This window comes from Trachurus japonicus, chromosome 15 (genome assembly GCF_045865225.1).
Source record: "Trachurus japonicus isolate A0001 chromosome 15, Traja_1.0".
Taxonomy (NCBI): Eukaryota; Metazoa; Chordata; class Actinopteri; order Carangiformes; family Carangidae; genus Trachurus; species Trachurus japonicus.
The window spans coordinates 14,580,807-14,599,594 of NC_140921.1; the positions used below are offsets into that span (position 1 = coordinate 14,580,807).

Consider the following 18,788-nt stretch of genomic DNA (forward strand, 5'->3'; position numbering starts at 1 on the left):
TATCCATATCGATTTTGTTTCTTTGCTATAAGAATTGCAGGTAATCGTATGTTACCACATGTAAAGTGCACTTCCCTAGCGAGGCTAAATATTAACTATCAAATATATATGAGGTGTGTGTGCATTTATGACCAAGCTCATGTAGAAAATGAAGAGCAGGGATGTTGAGGCTGGGGCCATTGGGAATGGATGAAGGGTGCCATATCTGACAGTAAGAGAGACCCTTAGTGGTGCTGGCTTGATATGTTACCTAGTTAGCGTCACAGAGAGTGGAATAAATAGTTCTTTATTATTTGTGGTTGCCATCATGTCTCTCCTAATAGACAGGCTATACTGAGTTTAAACCACATTATCCTCTGCGAGACCATCGCAATTACTCTTGAGAGCTAGGTCTGATGTGTGGATAAGGCAGGTCGCCCATGTCTTAATGAACACAAACAATGTGAAATGGAGGAAGGAGCAGTGGGGGGAAAGATAATGGCAGGGGAGGGCTTGTTTTAATAGAGACAGCACCAAGTTGTTTGCTATGATCTATGCGAAGTCTGAGAATGCTGAAAACCCCCAATGTTAGTTTGTAGAGATCTTTTTTTTCCCCCCCTGATCCTATTACCCAATCAATCCACACCCTTTTCTCTGCATTTGGCCAGTGAACAGCAGGCACAAATCCTGTTTAGAGGATCTCCAGTTGTGGACTTGTGTGTCTTGCTGTCATTGTCACATAGTCCTGCCTTGTTGGACACTCGCTAAGGTTAAAGGGCACCAAACTGGATCACTGTGACACCCAGCGCGAGCGTTATCCCCAGCACAAATGGCTCAGTGCTGGGTTAATTGATAAACTGCCGCTCCACTTCATTAGTCAGACAGACCGGGCTTAACGAACGAACACGGAGAGAGTGTCACTCTGAATATGTTAATCATGACTGGCCATTATGGGGCTCTTCCCCTCTACCTTCTTGTCTCAATCTCTGGCAAACTACAAAGACGACGGATGTGGACTCACTTCAAACTCCATGTACGCTCGTGTCAAGCAAGGCTATTTATCAGTGACAATAGAAAAAAAAAAACAGGAGACAGACAGACGCAAGAGTGGTCCTTGGTGTTATTGAATATAAATATATAATAACCATGTAAAAAATGCATCATTTGGCCTTTTCACAAAGGCAGTTGTAATATAGCGCTAGGTGAGCACTGTACTTGACGTACACACTGGAGGTGAGGGTGTCAGGGGAGAGCTCGCTGGAGCGAGAGGAGGTTTTATTGTTGCCCAGCCCTTCCGCTTAAGTGCACATGGCTGGGAGGAAGCCGGGACCTCCAGCTCTGACCTCTGCGCATGTATATTTAATAGGCCATCAGTTGGCCGGGGCAGCGCTCTGATCAGGATTCAGAGAGGGGCTTTGAACACCCCTGTGTATTCCTGAGCGTGCAGCCTCAAGCTGCTCTCCCCAGCTGTGTCAATCCGACAGCACTGTTACAGGCACCCAGACAAGGCGCTGGGCACTCCACTGCTACCGCCTAATGACTACAGAAAAAAAAAGCAAAACAAACACAAAAACAATAACATTTGGCGTATGGAGCTCTGCTACCATCTAATGAGTGGTTTTAAAAACTGAAATATTACGCCAGCTGATATACTGTAGGCTGCATGGGATGTGTTTGGATTACATCAGCTATACTATACAATGCTATGTTCCCCTTAATAATAACAAAAAGGCAATCTCACGGTGGCTGCACTACACACGCCGGTAACGATCGCAGAAACAAGACGGCAAACAGAGAAGTGCCACTCGTGTGTCTTTTCTTCTAACAAGGTATCACTACTCTTTGAATCAAATCGGCTCTGTGTGTGGGTGTGTGTGCATGTGTGTGTGAGCGTATGAATGTCACAGTGCACGCACGCACGGGTACGGGTGTGTGTGTGTGTGTGTGTGAGTGTGTGTGTGTGTGAGGGCAGCTTAACGAGGGTGGTTCATTTGACAGGCAATTAGTTTGCGGAGCTGCTATTGACAGCCCCTGTGCTTGTGTTTGTTCAACAGCTCTGGGTGAGTTCCACGCTCCCTGGGCTACGTGACAAAGCACCTCCGACAGGGAGCTCCTGATCTCCACCGAGGCTCGGAGGCTCGCACTGTGAGGGGGGTGGATATGTGACAGCCTAGCAGAGAGAAGAGAGGAGCGAGAAGGGGGAGAGATACAAAACCCACAAGGGTCTATTAGGGGGTTGTTGCAAGTTAATGTAGCTACAACACACTTTTTGTGTCGTATTTTGAAAGGCCTGAGCAATGATGTTGTCATTTGTTGTTTGATTGCGGGGATAGCGGAGGGTAATCTTAGGAGACACGCCGGCTCTCACACTACATGCACACACATAAAAATGCAGAAAGAGAGGAGACAAGGAGGTGGGGGAAAGCTAGAGGGAGATGGAGGAGAGGAAAAATATAACAAGATCCAAACACTCTTTTATCCTCGAAAATCCCATATTCTAATGCAAGGGCCCATCCCTCTTTTAGTTGCAACCGTTTCGTTTGTAGAGCCAAGCTCCAATCAATATCATTATTTTCACAGAGGATCGAAGCGCCTTCACTGAGTTAATGGGGGATTGAGGTGGTAAACGTTTACCCTCTCACTGTCAGCAGAGCAGTGGTCCATAGTGGGCCCAGATGACAGCACTGGCCCCACTGTGGACACACTATGTGGAGATGTCCTGTGGGTAGACAGGCTGCATGGACTGTCAACCGCCTACCATGCCCTAGATGGCCTAACACATCAGCCACTTGAGTTAGAGCAGCAGCATGGGCTTTGACTTCGGCTAGAGCTAACAGAAACAAACCAGCCAGTGCTGGCAGCGGCACTACTGCACTGCTTGACATTGTTATTGTGGTACAAGAAAAACTGCAAACACACAGTGTTTTTTTTTCACTGTATTATTTAACAAAAATAATTCAACGTAATGCAGAAGTAATGAGATAAAATATTCAGTAACATGCTGCAGTGACATAAAACACATTTCGGTCAATTGTAGCCCTCTTTGACGACGGATCAGCTGTTCCGTCAGGTTTTTGAGAAATGAAGACTAATCTGCAGCTGGCAACAGCGACGCAAATTCTCTCATATAGCAGCATATGCTAAATAGCTCTTCAAGCGTGCAGATGCATTGCTGTAAAATACTTCTCCTGTCTGCGTATCTGCATCTCCCAGATGGGTCCCAAGCTGTGCCAAACTACATCTCATCAACTGCTATGAACTATGGCATCACATGACCGCAGGAGATATGCGAAGCCCTATTCTGTCTTGCCTTGGCACAACGTGGTCAAGCAATGCATCATCAGGGAGCCCACACTTTGTCAAAAAGGAGGTAAATAACGGAGCAGGGAGGCGGGGGGGGAGAGCGCTTTTTTCTGCTCAAAGTGTTGAAAGTTCTGCTCAATAAACAGGAGAAAAGAGCAAGACTTTTGTCCGATTTCTTTTTTTTTCCACTTTGGAAAAAGACTAATCAGCACAGTTTGAGTTGATTTGGGTTTGCATGAGGGTGTGACAGAGGGGTAAGAGATTTCATGGGACGTTGCCCCATGATTCATTGAGTTATTGGTTTCCGCCCTGTTTTAATCGCTGGCGGGCCCGAGCCAAAAAATCTCTGAGGATTCCGGAGAGCTCTTTTCTCCACCATTCAGCAGAATGGAATTTGGTCTGCAAGTGCCTCACGTCATTCGAGGCGTCCTTCACAGTTTCGGGGGCCCTAATTCAAACCACATGGAGGCCAGCGTCCGGTTACGGACCTCTGCAAAAAAAAGAGGACACATTCCCATTGGCTGCTCCAGGATGGGAAATGGGGTGTCTTGATGGAAAAAGATAACAAACACATCTAAGTAGGAGTCACAACATAGCCAAAGCACACACACATACACACATTCACATGCATAAATATACATACACATGTACATACACAGCGACATATACAAATATACATGCATATACACAAATACACACACAGACTGAGAAACATACACTTATGGGTCTGCAAAAGCTGTTTGCTTGACATGATGGAAGAATGAGCAGCAGGCTCTGTAATATTGCTCCTATTCTTCATTGACAAGCATATATATTTTTGCTGTTCCCAACTGACTTTGCAGCGCTGAACTCCATTTATGAATTATCTGACATATTTCCTGCTATTTTTTTGACAGGAGTACTCAGAGGAAATTTCAAGGCACCTTTCTCCTGACAAGTAGAAATATCAATATTTGAATAAATTGCAGATTTGGATCTCCTCACATGGATGCTCTCCAGCAAGAGTGCATGTGTGTGTGTATGTGTGTGGCTGTATCAATGTGCGTTTGTGTGTGTATGTTTTTGCATGTGTGTGTGTGTGTTTGTGTGTCTGTGTGAGTGAAGGGAATGGGAAGGGGTTTGTTTCATTCTGTTACCACGGTCTTATCCCCCTGAGCCCGCAGGCAGAAATCTGTATGCAGCATTTCATTAGGAGGGAGCTCGACTGAGTGACATGTGAAGCACACCTCGCCGTCGACCTGATGAAGTTTACTTCTCTCAAACGACAAAAAGCCACTTTGTAGACTAGCCCTTTTTTTCCACAGAGGAAGAGAGGGGGTGATGGCTGAGCACCAATAAAAGAATCATGAATGTTGTTTCACAGAATGACAGGCCTATCTGTACACAAATATTTCTCTTCGAGAAAAATGTAAGCTTCAGAGCTTTTTTCCTCGTCTCTTTTTAAAGGAGATTTGACTTGATAGAACTGACAGTCCTCAAAAATACGATCACCTAAATTCTAAGCCTTGTAGAAAACAGCTGACAAGAAGCACAAAAGGAAAAAGAGAAACAGATTGTTCTTATCTTACAAAAGTGGCAAGTGTTATGTGAGGAAAGCAGCATTTCACCCAGTGAACTAAATAATTTACAAACAAATACACCATTGTCCTACAACCTTGATAAATTCACCATCTCTGTCTAAAGGGTCAATGTCAAGCATCCATAACACTCAGAACTGTCTTCTTAAAGCTCCTGGTGTTACGTATGAGAGACTTCTGCCTATCTGTCTCACTCTGTTTAGCTGCAGTAGCTGCCATGCTGTCTGCATGTCTGCGGCTGCCGCTGATAGATCACTCTCCTGCCTACCCCTTCAACCCACCCCACCCCACCCCCGCCACCCATCCGCCCCCCTCTTCGCACCCCACCATCATTTCAGGGAGCCTGAGAAATGGCTCAGCCATGTGAGGTTACTCAGGTACCAAAAAAGGCTGTGACCCTGTGACCCCCAGCGCTGACCTTCCCGACCTGAATGTCATACTTTCTCCCTCTCCTACAGAAAACAAAAACAAATCTTATCATGCGCCTCCGCGGCTCAAAGAGAAAAAAAGGAAAGCCCTTATATCAATGTGGTGCTTTGACAATCATCTATCCACATGACCTGTGATTTCTCCGACAGGGTCTGCTTGACACTTACAACAGAGAGGTGACGGCTCGCAGGTTGTCCATCTCTCGCCTCGCCTGCCCTTATCTCCTCTCTTCTCCATCTCTCTCCTCACTCCTCCTTGTGTGCACAACTTAATAAGCAAGCAAGGGGTAGATTCCCATTATGGAAACCCTGGAAAATGGCCCGGACATTTTCCCCCATATCTGGGATCTCCATCTGGAGAAGGCACTCTCGCTCTCACTGCCCCCCTCGTCCAATCTCTGTGTGTGTTCTGGTGAGCCTATACTGCAGAGATGGCTTTCACTCTCCACTGGCTACAATGAGATTGGCCCACCAGGTTGACTCTATTCGAATCGACAACCCATTTCAATAACGTAACAAAACAGAACAGAGTGGTGATGTTGAATAAAACATTTTTGAGTAGTGCCCAGGGGGCAGGATGGGTGTCTTAAATTATCTAAATCTGGTAGATTTTGAAACACTTTAGCGGAAGCATACATTTATCTAGACGTTATATAAAATAATCTGTTGCACACTGATTTAATAATAGCCCCCCCTTAGTGTTGTCCTGAACTGCATGTCTGTGTCACTGCTCTCACATCAGTTATTCATAACTAGAGTATATGGTTAACAGACTAATAAAGATTACACTGAGGTCAGCAAGTCACTAATCCCCGGCGTTATTAGTAAAAACAAAGCTTACAGCTTTACGCCATGCACCTCATCACATCTGGGTGCCTATGCACGTGCATAGGGTCCGAACATAATATGGTGTGACTTAAACCATACAATGAGAAGAGAAAATAAATATGCTAAGAGCAGCAGGGGTGGACCGGGCCAGGCCTCTGCGGACCTATGTCATCACTCCCTCTGGTCTCGACGGTGCTCCCCACCCGAGCGAAAGGCTCAATGATTACGGAGGCTCAGCTTCCCTCTAAGAAAGCAAACCGGAGCTGCAGTCCAAACAAGGCCAAGCCAGCAGCGAGGGAGCACTGCTACACCAGGCAGCTCGGGTTTACCGTCGCCTCCGACCTGGCTGGCCCCCGGGCTTGCATTAGTCCCCCAGCCCAGCCTCTCTAGGACAAACAAACAACCACCACTTACACAGTCAGGGACGAGCAGCGAGGCAGGGAGAGCTGGTGCCACCAGCGCTGTGTGGAGGGGAACCTGACCCAATTGGATTTGCTTTATCACCCCATATAATGACTCCCAGACTGGCCTGTTCCAGTGGTAGAAAATAAAAGATTACAAAAAAAATCTGCCTGCCTGCCATTCTGAGTTTGGCCCAAAATGGGCAGCTCCCCCAAAACAGATGGGGAGGCATCTCAAAAATGTTCTCTGCCTCTGGGGACGTGTGGTTTTCCCCATCATTATATAACTGTAAACTCCTGGATGTCAGAGATTGGGGATAATAACTTTCAGATGTTGGCAGCCCGGGCCAGTGGTGGGACCTGCTGGATGGGAACGGTTACTTGGCAGAGGGGAGGAAGTCCGAGAGATTAGGACTAAGATGTGACAGGGAGAAAAGTGGATCTGGACAGGACCTGAATTGGTCACCTTATTGTGTTTCAGTATGTTCAGGATTGTGCCGGGCCCTAATAATGACCGTGTGGGAGGCAGGGGCCCGGCATCTGTGTGTGCGGGCGGGATGGAGAATGAGACACGAATTAATATCAAAACCACAGGAAATCATGTCATCGTGTTAACACGCCGAAATCAAGCTAAAGTGCTCGGGCTTGAACCACCACTTTTAGCATTCCATTTCAATTTTCAGATAGATTTGATATGACAGTTTTAGCACTCCCCTTTGCAGTGCAGATGTGCCACTAATTCAGAAACAGACACACCTCCTTCAATAAATGAGTCCTTATAGAAGTGTCATCCCGTTAAACCATTTTTATTGGTTTGTCTCACATGGCGGGAGAGGATCATTGTTCACTGCAGACGAGACGTTGCTGCCGGTTTGCCGGTGTGGTCAAGGTTTGGTCACTTAAACTCACACTCCTCTAATGAAATGAAGCATCTCCACACATTTTATATATATTTCAGCTGGTCACTGCACGGTAAGAAAAAAAAAAAAAAGCACAATCCTGTTTTTCTTCTTTTTACATTTTTTTCCCCCTTTTGCTTTAAAGTATCGATCGCAGTGCTGAACAAGCAGAGGAGTGTTTTTTATTGTAAATCAATACTGATCGATCGGCAGCCTGGGTGTTGAATATGGATCAATATCACACCAGGCTGTGGAGGAGATCTGATTTCAATTGGCAAAAGAAGCCCGCAGCAGGTTTCCATCAAGCGGTAATTCAAGACATGGGAACATAAGTCAGATGGATTGATATAGACTAGCCAGGACCTTTCTTGCCACTGAACCAGCACAAGGAAATTTCTGTCATATATCATTAACGCAGTTGGGGCAGGCAGTAAAAAAAGAGGGGGAGCAGAGTACCTTAGTGACCCTCACTGAAGAGCACTGGTCAAACATTGAATAAATACTCCATTATTAGCATGAATCTTGTGTTTTTTTATAGTGAAACTCCAGAACAAAAAAAAAAGTCAAACCAGCTCAACCACTAAAATAGACGCTGAGCCTCCACTCTCTGTGCACACATGCACCACAGCGTGGTCATGTTCTGTGGGACTTCTGGAACTGATTATGCGGAGGTCAGCTTGAGATTCATACTGTAAGCTGTTATTAATTTACTGAACAAATGTCCTGGAGAAAACTGGTGAATGGTGAAATATTTTTATTACGCTTATCGTACAGTCGATCTTTATTAAACTTGCACATTTGTTTAATTCAAGCAAACCCCCAACAAAATTCATAACATAATTTAACGGCACACGTGTGCATCCGCCATGTGTATATGTTAAAAAAGCAGGTCGCCTCGTTCATTCATCACTTGTTTGTGATTCCTGAACAGAGGGGCACTGTTCCAAATGACAGCATTGTAAAACAATAAAAACAGAGCTATAGTTAGAAATAACTTGTCACTTTTAATAAATGACACTGGTTCAGGGCTCTTTCTCTGGGGCTTCTCCTCCGATACATCCCAGGCACCCCTGGGGCCAACAGAGCAGCCAGCAGACCAGCTCGTTTCCCCGAGGTAACTGATGACCCTATCCCTGAATTCCCCCATCTTTGTCCTGTGACCTCACACCAGCGGGAGCAGGACCATGTCCGATGAAATCTTCAGACTGCTTCCCATCCTAATCTTGCCCGTGTCACACTACAAATTGCTACATTCAGAAAATGGAAATAGATTGAGGGTGGAGATGGAGGGAGGGACTGACAGAGGTGAGGAAAAAAGGGAAGGATGGGAAGGAAGGGGAGTGGAAGAGTGTGCATCGACAACCAGTCCCCTAAGAAAAATACTTGAGGAAAGAACGACTCGGGAGATCCCGACAAGGAATCACATCTCAGCGAACATATTGATCTGATTTACAAAACCTCCACTCTAATGCGAAACAAATGGCGTGGGCGTGAACTGGTACTTAACCATAAAACCCCAGCATTACTCCGTCTCCGATGAAATACCACATATATCCCTCACCAGGGCCTAATGTGCTGTTTTACGGCCAGATACGACTGAGGTTGACCCAACAGTTTGTTTGACAATTAGGGGAAACCTAATAAGGATTGAATGGGAGTGAGAACATGCCAAGAGAAAGAAAGGAGACCCTTTTTCAAAAGAAAAAATGGCTAAAAAAAACATTGGTCTGAGTGACCTAAATGTGATTCACAGAATCAGGAGCTGTTTGACAAAGCTCTTGCGTCATTAATGCTTTAAGAAACCAAACAACATCTTCAAAACAGCCACCAAGTTTAATTATAAAGGAGAGCTGCTAAATATTTGAGAAAGAGTGGCATGTTTTATTTACCTCAGATTTAATTTCAATAATGTAAGATTTTCACTGTGGTGGCTTATTGCAGCCGAGTGTCAGGGAAAAGTGAACAAATCTTAATAGATTGTTTTCTTTCATAACATCAAAATAAATCACTTACATTGCCCCACAGCAGCGTTTCAGCTGCATTAACGCCACGCTGAACCTGAAGTCAGCAAACGCAACTGAAGAGAGCAAACTTTAACATATAAAGACGTAGACCAAAAAAAAAAATCTATGATAACCTTTTCTTATTTCTCCTCAGGATGTGTGTGTGTGTAACTGTGTGTGTATACAAGGTCCAGTGTTGCTCTTGGCCCAGCATTCATCCCATCACCCCAGCTCTGGCCTTGTTTCTGTCAGCAGTGAACCAGGGGAGCAAAAGAGTGGTGGGGGGAGAGGGAGAGAGCGAGAGAAGGAGAGGAAGAGAAGGAAAGAGGGAAAGAGAAGGGGGTGGTGAAGGGGGGAGGGGTTGTCTCCATGGACAGATGGACTGCTCTTTCTCAACACATGTGGAACCATGTTTCGTCTTTCACTGCCGTCAAGCTGGAGCCGAATCCGTCGCTCTGTTGGCCCGCGCCACTCTTTCGTACTGCACACCTCTCTCTTTAGCACAGCACTCACACACACACAAGTGCGCCGGCACACACATGCATGCAAACGCGTGCGTGCACCGAGACGCACACGTACACACCACACAAACATCTCCGTCTTTCTCTGCACACATGTTAAAGTCATCACCCCTGCTCAGCGCTAGTAAAACACAACACCCCCGGCTTCTCTGCTGTTGTCAAGTCTTGCCATTAGCTGATGCCACTGGGGAATCCTACCCTAGTGAGGTGGGTCTCCCTCGGGAACGTCAGGCACCACGTTACGTTCAGCCGCCACTCATGTGAACCCAAACATGTGAGCATAATTTGGAAAATATCATTTATACTGTGCGTCTTTGTACGTGTCTTGACATTTACAAACTGCGATAAAACCGACATGAGGGAGGAGGGAATAGAAAACAGGGCGAGAATAATTTGAGGTAATGTTTTGCTTAGTGAACAGTATTACCCAATCCTGGATGTTGGAGCACTGGGAAGGAGGTTCTGGCTCTGAGGCTGCAGAGAGGGTCTGGGTTTCATTTTTCGGCAAGTGCAAGCCAAAGGAGAGCTGCCAAGTACAGCTTTCGCTCTCAACACTTCCTGCTCTTCCTACTCTGGCTCAGGAGGAGACAGGCTTCACTCAAACATCATGTCGACTTAGGCAGGGGTGGCCAGTTTATTCTCCCATTTCTCCATGGGCGTCAAAAACCCACATCTGTCACATAAATTACACCAAACACAGCCATAAATAAAACACCACTGTGGATATATTGTGGGGCCGCAAATAAAAGGTGCGTGTGTGCGTGCGTAAATGTAGACAAAAAGCATTTCCTGTACAACTTAACAGCTTTAAATGACTCACTGTAAAGTCTTGAGAAACACTGCAGCGCAGGTCCCAAAGCTCAGCGGTATAATGCAAAAAATCCAGAAGGAACACCTGCAGCAATCAACTCTCAATCACAACAACAGTGACCCCATCCACTGCATCATTTTCATTATGGATGGTGCGAGCACAATGCTAGATTAACACTACCTACTGAGTGCCATCTTAATTGCCCCTCTGCAGATGCAGTGAAAACATGTCATTTAGGTACTTCATAAACAGACTTCTCTGTGCAGGTTATCAAGACAGCCGCTCAGTGAAAACACACCCTCTTTTCCAATGCTGATGTGCAATTAAAATGGTTTTAGAAATCCTCTTTGACAGTCCAGGGCTTAGCCAAAAATGTAAATGACATTAAAGGAGACAATGAATTTAATTTTGTTTAATGTCCCCTTTCGCTGATTCTCATTTACATCACATTTCCACATAAAGGGCTGACCTTATAAATACTGGCATTTGTTCAGCTTTTGGAGGTAATCACGGTTTTGCAAAAACCAGATGGGAGCACACAAATTTTCCGATTTGTTTCTTAGAAGGCCGGGGGAACCACATGTGAGACGTTCTAAGGCTGCAGCCCTTTGTTTCTGGTAAACAACTTGACAACAAGTCAAGTGCACTCTGGGAAATGACCTCGTAGGTGTTCCACAAATGAACGATAACGCAAAGTCATTTAGAAAATACAGGCTCGCTAATGAGGGACATAACGGAAAGCTAAGCAAAATTTACATTAGGCCAAAATTTAATTGCATTAACACACGAACAGGTGCGGGGAGGCCTTTATAAATGAGCTAAATGAATAAAAGCCTCCCACAGCACAACCATGTGTGCTGACCAAAAAAAAAAAGAGACAAGGGGAAAAAATAAGGGGAAATACAAGTCAATGTCATGAATTATTCAGTGGCTGGGCTGCACTCCAAAGGTCACTGCTCTTTGACCTTTGTGACAGGAAGTGAAAGGGAGTGCCGCGGCCACTGGAATAAATGGAGCTGACATGTTTAGCTCTGGTCCAGAATCCGTTTCTGAATGGCAGCGTAAATTGACACAGGATGTTAAACTGTATGAACATACATTAAATTCAAAATTCATATATGGGCAGAATACACACCGATAACACACTCTCTCGCTCTCTGTCTGTCTCAATTCTACTTGCATAAATTGCCCCGGCTTCTCAGAGTAAAATATGACCTTTGAACCCCCGACACACAGACCGAGTCATTTTCTCTCCTCTTTCAACAACATGTGCTGTCTTATTACAAAATCCATGTGTGAGCCTGAACAATGTATCTAATCTTTCACACAAGAGAAGACAAAGTCAATATGCAAGAGAGTGAAGACAGATACCAGACCAGGAGAGTCATCGCAAATTGAGTTATGTTTGGCTATACACTACATGCACTGTAAATGGGAAAACCATCTAATCAGATATTGGTACCTCATCACTATAATTCTAAAGACTCAAATTACTGACTGAATAAACCTGCACCCCCACTTACTTTAAGGCACCATTAACTTATAAATGTGACATCTGTAGCACTGCTAGATTAATAAAGGAGAGAGATGATTACAGCAAACTGCAAAGTGCTGTGGTCATAGCAACACTGCTACAATTAATCATTAAATATATTACTGCCGCTTTTATTTAATGCAAGCGGCAACAGAGTTTGACGTTTTCAATCTGGTTTGATGTTCGGGGAAAGAAAAAAAAAGTGCGCTCACACTGTTGAACACAATACCCTTTTTTTTTCATTGCGCAAAATATACTGAGTTTCCCAAAAGATGTTGAAATTTGAGTCACAACACATATAAACCCACCCAAATGCAACAAAAATAGGGCCTTTCTTCATCCAAAAATGAGTCTGAATAATGCAGGGGCATCAAATGTAAGTGCTGAAATATTTAAAGACCAAGCAGTGCTGAAACTTTGTGACAGCTGTTGGGCCTATATCTAACCAACTTTTTTTTTTTTTTTAAAGAGAATCCTTCCTCTTCAAAAATCTGAGTGAAAATCTGTATCAAAACTCTGAGAGAAAATAGGGTAAACAGATGTCTGGCTTGACCGCAGGAAAATAGGACACATTTGGAATGATAAGTTTCCCAAACTCCGTTGGATATGCCAGATCCATGGGAACGCCAGTTAATGTCTTGCTAGATGCCAGCTAGCTGTGTGCGCTTTCCCCTCTTACCATCTGGGAAAATGTTACAGCGAATGAACGCCATCAATGATTCACTCCAAATCTGTTTCTTAAGGTTCGGCCATGCTACTGTTTCTCTAGGAAATGTGGCTGTGCTAGCTGGTTTTCATACTGTAATTGTAGACAGATGAGACATGCCTGATTCAACAATCAAACCTCTCCTCTAGGTTTATGTCACTCAGCTATGTTCTACTCAATTGGAAATAATCAGTTTCTGCCAGCAGCGACCGCAGCACAGGTGCCTGTAATGATGTGCATGAGAAAATGACAGCTGTAACAGAAATGGCTGTAAAACATGGACGCTTTCACTAAAAGCTTACCCACATGCACAGCGGGAATAGTCAAGTAATTGCAGTAAATAATCTTACGTAGGAAACCTACAGTGTGCCCTGGTCATGTCCGTAACTCACGCTAAACCCTGCAACCTTTCACAAGCACCCCTCTCTGCAAGCCTCCTACAGTCACTGGGAACCTGTGTGGGTCTGTTAGGGTGAGCTGACGGGCTCATAGTTACGACATGGAGACAATGGGAGGGTCTAATGAGGAACATATGCTTTTGTGTTTCAACAGAGCCGCTCATTGTGCAAGGAAAGGGATACTCTACTCCTATTCAGACTCATCACAATGAAAATCCGAGCCCTCCCTGAGCCAGTTGAGCTTACAATATCCATCCGCTTCTTTTTTTCCTGTTCTTTTTTTTTCCCACCCCTCTTCTTGACTTTAATTCTCCGTGCATTCATTTTTGCTTATTGTACTTATGTTACATGTTTTGTCCTGCAGATTGAAGAACAATAGTGTGCGAAACTCTAAGCAGTAAAAGGCAGCAGAGCGACACAAAGCAAAACATGAAAGCAGCAGAAAATTAGGCAAAGTAGACGTCTCAAGTTATATGTTAATGTTTGCACCGCCATCCCTGCACCTGACTAATAAATTAAGCAATCCGCTTGATACCAGACACAGCACCAACAACAAAAAGAAGAAAAAGAGAGCCCTGTCCTTACATTGTCCTAAACACATCAGTACTTTTTATGTGCATGCACCGTGACCGTGTCATAAAGAATATAAACATTCAACCAGAGCAACAGCGCAGACGACACACAGGCAGCATGCGTGCATATGAGGACGTGGATGCGTGCGTGTGTGGGTGTCTGTCTGTCTGCGTGCTTGGCGTCCTTGTCCGTGCGTGTATATCTGCATTTATCCGCGTGTGTGTGTGTGTCTGTGTGAGTTTGAGTTCAGACAGCAGTAGCTCTGGTAATCCATCCAGGCTCCCAGGGCAGCCAGCTCCTACTTCCTGATGCATGAGAAGCCGCTGGAGTGGAGTGGCAGCAACAACTGCTCAGCCCTATTTGATTACTAATAAGAGAGTTGTCCCCTCTGTCAGATACCAGGCATTCTCCACTAAGCAAACAGTGATTCCGGCTAGTCAAACATTAGCATTGCTGTCTCTCCCTACTACGTGGTGAGAGTTACATTGAGATCGACGCTCAAATGAAACCCCCTACCTTGCCCCTATATCCACCACACACACACGAACTGACACACACACACACACACATGAACTGACACACACACACACACACACACCTACCTAAACATATTCAAACTAACCAGGATGTATAGTTGCACAGTGTTAGAGAAATGTCAATGCCTGGAAGAAGACCATTTATTCTCCCTCTTTAGAAAGTGATGAAGGGCAATATAAATGCAGCAGATGTAACTTTCCTGAAGGTGCAAGAGAAAACAGCAGACATAAAATGTTTATCCCTTCTAAAACGAAACTTTAATGGCATCTAGCTCGCAGCTAACTTGAGAGAAGGAAACAGTCAATGAAAAACAACTATTGACAGTGTAAGCATCACTGTCGTAAACAAAGAAAGGAAGCCAGCCAAATAAATGCGAAGTTGCCTAAGCTAATTAGGTGTATTCCCAGCATGATCCTCTAGTGATTGAGCCACCTGTGATTGAACAAACCCTATCCAGGTGGTGACCGCCCCTCAGTGCACAGGTACCTGGGAAAGACGCCCCTCAGCCACTCACACAGAATCACCCACAGTTCCCACACTGTGGTGCTATAAGATGCAAGTCAGCCCAACTGGGCCGTCTGGCACACCGGGAGGGAACTCATTTGTTCACTAGCTGATCCATGTGCCTGCTCATCCATTTAGTCAGTCAGACACTCACTCATTCATTTACTCACTCGTTTCTCGCGATCACAAACACACAAGGAGCCGCACACACACAGACCTACCTGTCAATGATCACGGGGTCTGATGGAGTCTCGTTCCTGTTTCCACAGCTTTTCTTGTCACAGCATCGGCTATAGGAACACAAGACAAGTGTAGCGTGTGTCAGAACAAGCAATACTTTGCTAAATAAATAAAAATAAATAAAGAATGCACACAAAAAAGCACATACATTTATGAGGTGCCTCTGAGTGGTTTTGATATCAGGAATAAAAATTGTCATGAGATTTCCCTCACCCAATCTATCCATTCCATTGATGCTGATGGCTGATAAAAATGGTGAAAACAACATGTTGTGTTGTTTGGCTTAGTGTTGGAGGGGAGGGGAGTGGGGATTGGGCCAGGAGGCAGGGGAGTCACTTTTCACAGCTTCAGCTTTTGTTTACCTCTAATTGCCAAGCTGCTATTTCTGAGGGAGATGCAAGGTGCCACCCTCAACCAATATTTCTGCGGGGCATTTATCAATTATGGCCTCAAAAGCACTAATCTATCTTCCACCACATGTTTCAGCCATCTCCTCCCTAAGCCTATAGCTCACCGCCTTTTGCTTCTTTGATTAGAACTTGAATCAAAACTGCAAAAATAAACAAATACATCATCCCAGCTTCCATGTGAAACGAAAACATATAAACATATGTGAAAAGGGATTGATTTATACCATATGGTGCGGAAAGAATAACAAAGATTGTGTGCAAAGCTACTGTCAGTCAACCACACGCTATTTAAATATGTCTGATTTACATGACTTTCTCGCAGCAATAATAAAGATGTTTTATAGCGGAGGTGGCTGCGAAGTATTAAGGCAAAAAATATTATTCAAAACTAGTGTATTGCAAGCAGAAGAAAATAAGCTGAGATTAAATGCTTATTCTTATTATAACTGCTCTTATTACAAGTATCTACTTATCTGATTATAGGCAGCAGTTAGAGCAGTTCTTCATTCAGCAGCAAAATGCACTTCCTCTTGACAAAAAAAATATTACCTCTAGAGCACCAGCATATTCACCGTGTCACAAATAAGTGATGGATGCATGTATAAATTGAGCGTGAGTGATGAGTTTATGCATGGAAAAAGACAAATCATTCTCAGCTCTCATGCTGCACTTGCTCTCAACCAGTAACTTGAACAATGCACCGGTGCAACAAAGGAGAGGTTAACCGACAGTATCCGAATTCAATGTTCACAAAGCTCATGCTGAGCTCAACAATAACAACAAAAGGCGTTTTTCCTTTTAGTATCAATGACACCGCTGAATAGCAGCGCAATATGAGAGGTGGAGATTTATGTGGTTAAATGACGCTAAAAGGCTCGCTGATCATTGTTGACAGGTGGGATCAACCGAGAACTGACTCTGTGCTAAAAAGAAAAAAAGAAAAAAAAAAAAACCCTGATACATAGCATGCAGCGTCTGTGCATAACTTAACAGGAAACACATTGTCTGTGGCAGGCACAAATGATGACATACAATTCTTAAAATATAAAACTAAATAAACTACAAATTAAAAACATAACTTATGTACTGTGTCACTGACTGTTTATTACACACTCAGTTTCCCTTCACTGCCAAAGACAGTCAGTTCATTCTCACTGTCATATTCATATTCATATCAAAGTTGAATCACATCATATCAAAGTTAGAAATGACAGCAGCTCTCTCTCCCTCTCCCTCTCTCTCTGTGAATGTGTGTGAGTGAGTGAGTGTGTGTGTGTACAGTATGTGATTGCTGAAAGACCACAGGACAGTCTGGATTGCTGTATCACATCATAAGTGTCAAAAACTTAGAGAAGGGGGTGGGGGGTGGGGGCAGTTTTTGCCTACAACTGCAAAATCCAACAACAGAGCTCCAACAACAACAAAATAATAAAAAATGATAATAATAATAATTATAATAATAATAATGCTTACCTGCACATAATTTCATGAGTAAGAAGAACTCTGCACATTTCTGGATTCTTGTCTTGGCCCTCATAAATTATGGCCTTTGAAAGGAAATGAGATGGAAATAAAAGTGAAAACACAGTCATCCCTTAAACACATTAATTCACAAATAATTAGAGCACCATAGCTCCTGTTCCTGAACTTCATGAAATAAATCAGGGCAAGGAACACACATGATGTTAGGACAACACAATATATTAGAAGAGTGCAAAGGCTGAGCAACACTGTGGTTAAGATAATCACACTGTGATAAATTATATTAATTTATATAAACATGATTACATCCACACCAATAAACAATTACAAAAAAAAAAAAAAACAGACAGGAACAATAGTAACAATAGCAGCAACAATATTTTCAGTGGCAATAAAAATAAAAAATACAATTCTTAAATGAATGGTAACTATAACGGTAGAGATGATAATAATAATAAATTGTATTTTTTTTTTATTAATCTACATAATATCCTGTGGCTCAGACAGACAGACAGAGAAAGAGAGACAGAGAGATTTTCATAAGGAGAGATCCAATAGAAGTGTCATCAATATGCTTATAATCTGGGGATATTTGGGGGAAAGTGTTAATGGGCAATCTGTTGTTTATTTTGAGCCGCTAACAATGATCTTTCTGTGGATAAAAAGCGGTGTCTGGCGGTACGGTTGAGTAATTTTTGAGCATTGGCTGAAACAGATGGCGTGGAGCTATCAGTTCTGCCGCTCTTCTCTTTCTCTCCCTCCCTCGATCCCTCCCTCCTTCTTCCATTTCTAAGGATAGACTCTTCACTCCCTCGTACTGAACCGGCACCAAGTGCAGCAGACGCAAGGAAAGCATCACATTATTGACAAAATACTTACAACATATATATATTTATATATATTTATAGCCTATCTCACAAAATAACTAAAATAAAATAACAATAAATAAGCAGCGTGATGTTTGTTTATGTTTTGCTGTCATGAATAAATTCCGTGTTTTGGCTTTTTTTTTTTTTTTTTGGCTGGCTTCAGGCGAATATGAGAGAGTGACTTTGAAAAAGTGACATATCTGAACCAGGTCGCATCACTCTTTTTTTTTTAAGCTGTCCTACTTGACCTGATGTGTGTGTGTATTTTTCTTTTTTCTGTCTTTCTTTTCCTTTTTTGTGTGTGTGCCTGTGTGTGTGTTGAGAGCCGGGCGATTATCTATATTGGTTTGATTTATGTCGCTATTTGCAGCTGTAGAAACAGAAATCCATAAATTGCTTGTTCTGCGTCATTGACTCGGATCATTCGCACAGGAATGTTGTCTGTGACCAGTGGCCCAGGCTTCACGGCTCTATTCAGGAGGTTCTACCTAAAGCCTCCGCTTCAAACACACAAATACGAGCTGCACAGCTCAAGTGAGGACGCCTGATTTTATTCCCATAATTATAATGAACTTTACAAACCCTCTGCGTTGGCTTTAAACGCGCGTGAAGACGTGTAATAATAACATTTGCTGCGCTGAGGTCTGGGTGAAAAAGTCACTCAGCTGTTTTGTGAGGAACATGAGTGAAATTCACCCCAGCGAAAAAAATATCAATATCAATATTTATAAATATAATACGTCATGCAATTTTTGAAAATATCTTTGTAGCGTCACCTCTGACTC

General features: G+C 43.6%; 1 protein-coding gene across 8 annotated transcripts in view; it reads right to left on the minus strand.

Annotated features, from left to right (window-relative positions):
• LOC146973358 (transcription factor COE3) overlaps positions 1-18,788 on the minus strand; it is a 69,140-nt gene that overhangs the window by 48,067 nt on the left and 2,285 nt on the right. For all 8 annotated transcript variants that reach the window (XM_085799847.1, XM_085799845.1, XM_085799844.1 and 5 more), the window contains exons 5-6: positions 17,126-17,199; positions 15,224-15,292 (exon numbers count right to left, since the gene is read on the minus strand). In XM_085799847.1, the coding sequence (XP_085655973.1) occupies positions 15,224-15,292; positions 17,126-17,199 (143 nt within the window). The remainder of the gene's footprint in view (positions 1-15,223; positions 15,293-17,125; positions 17,200-18,788) is intronic.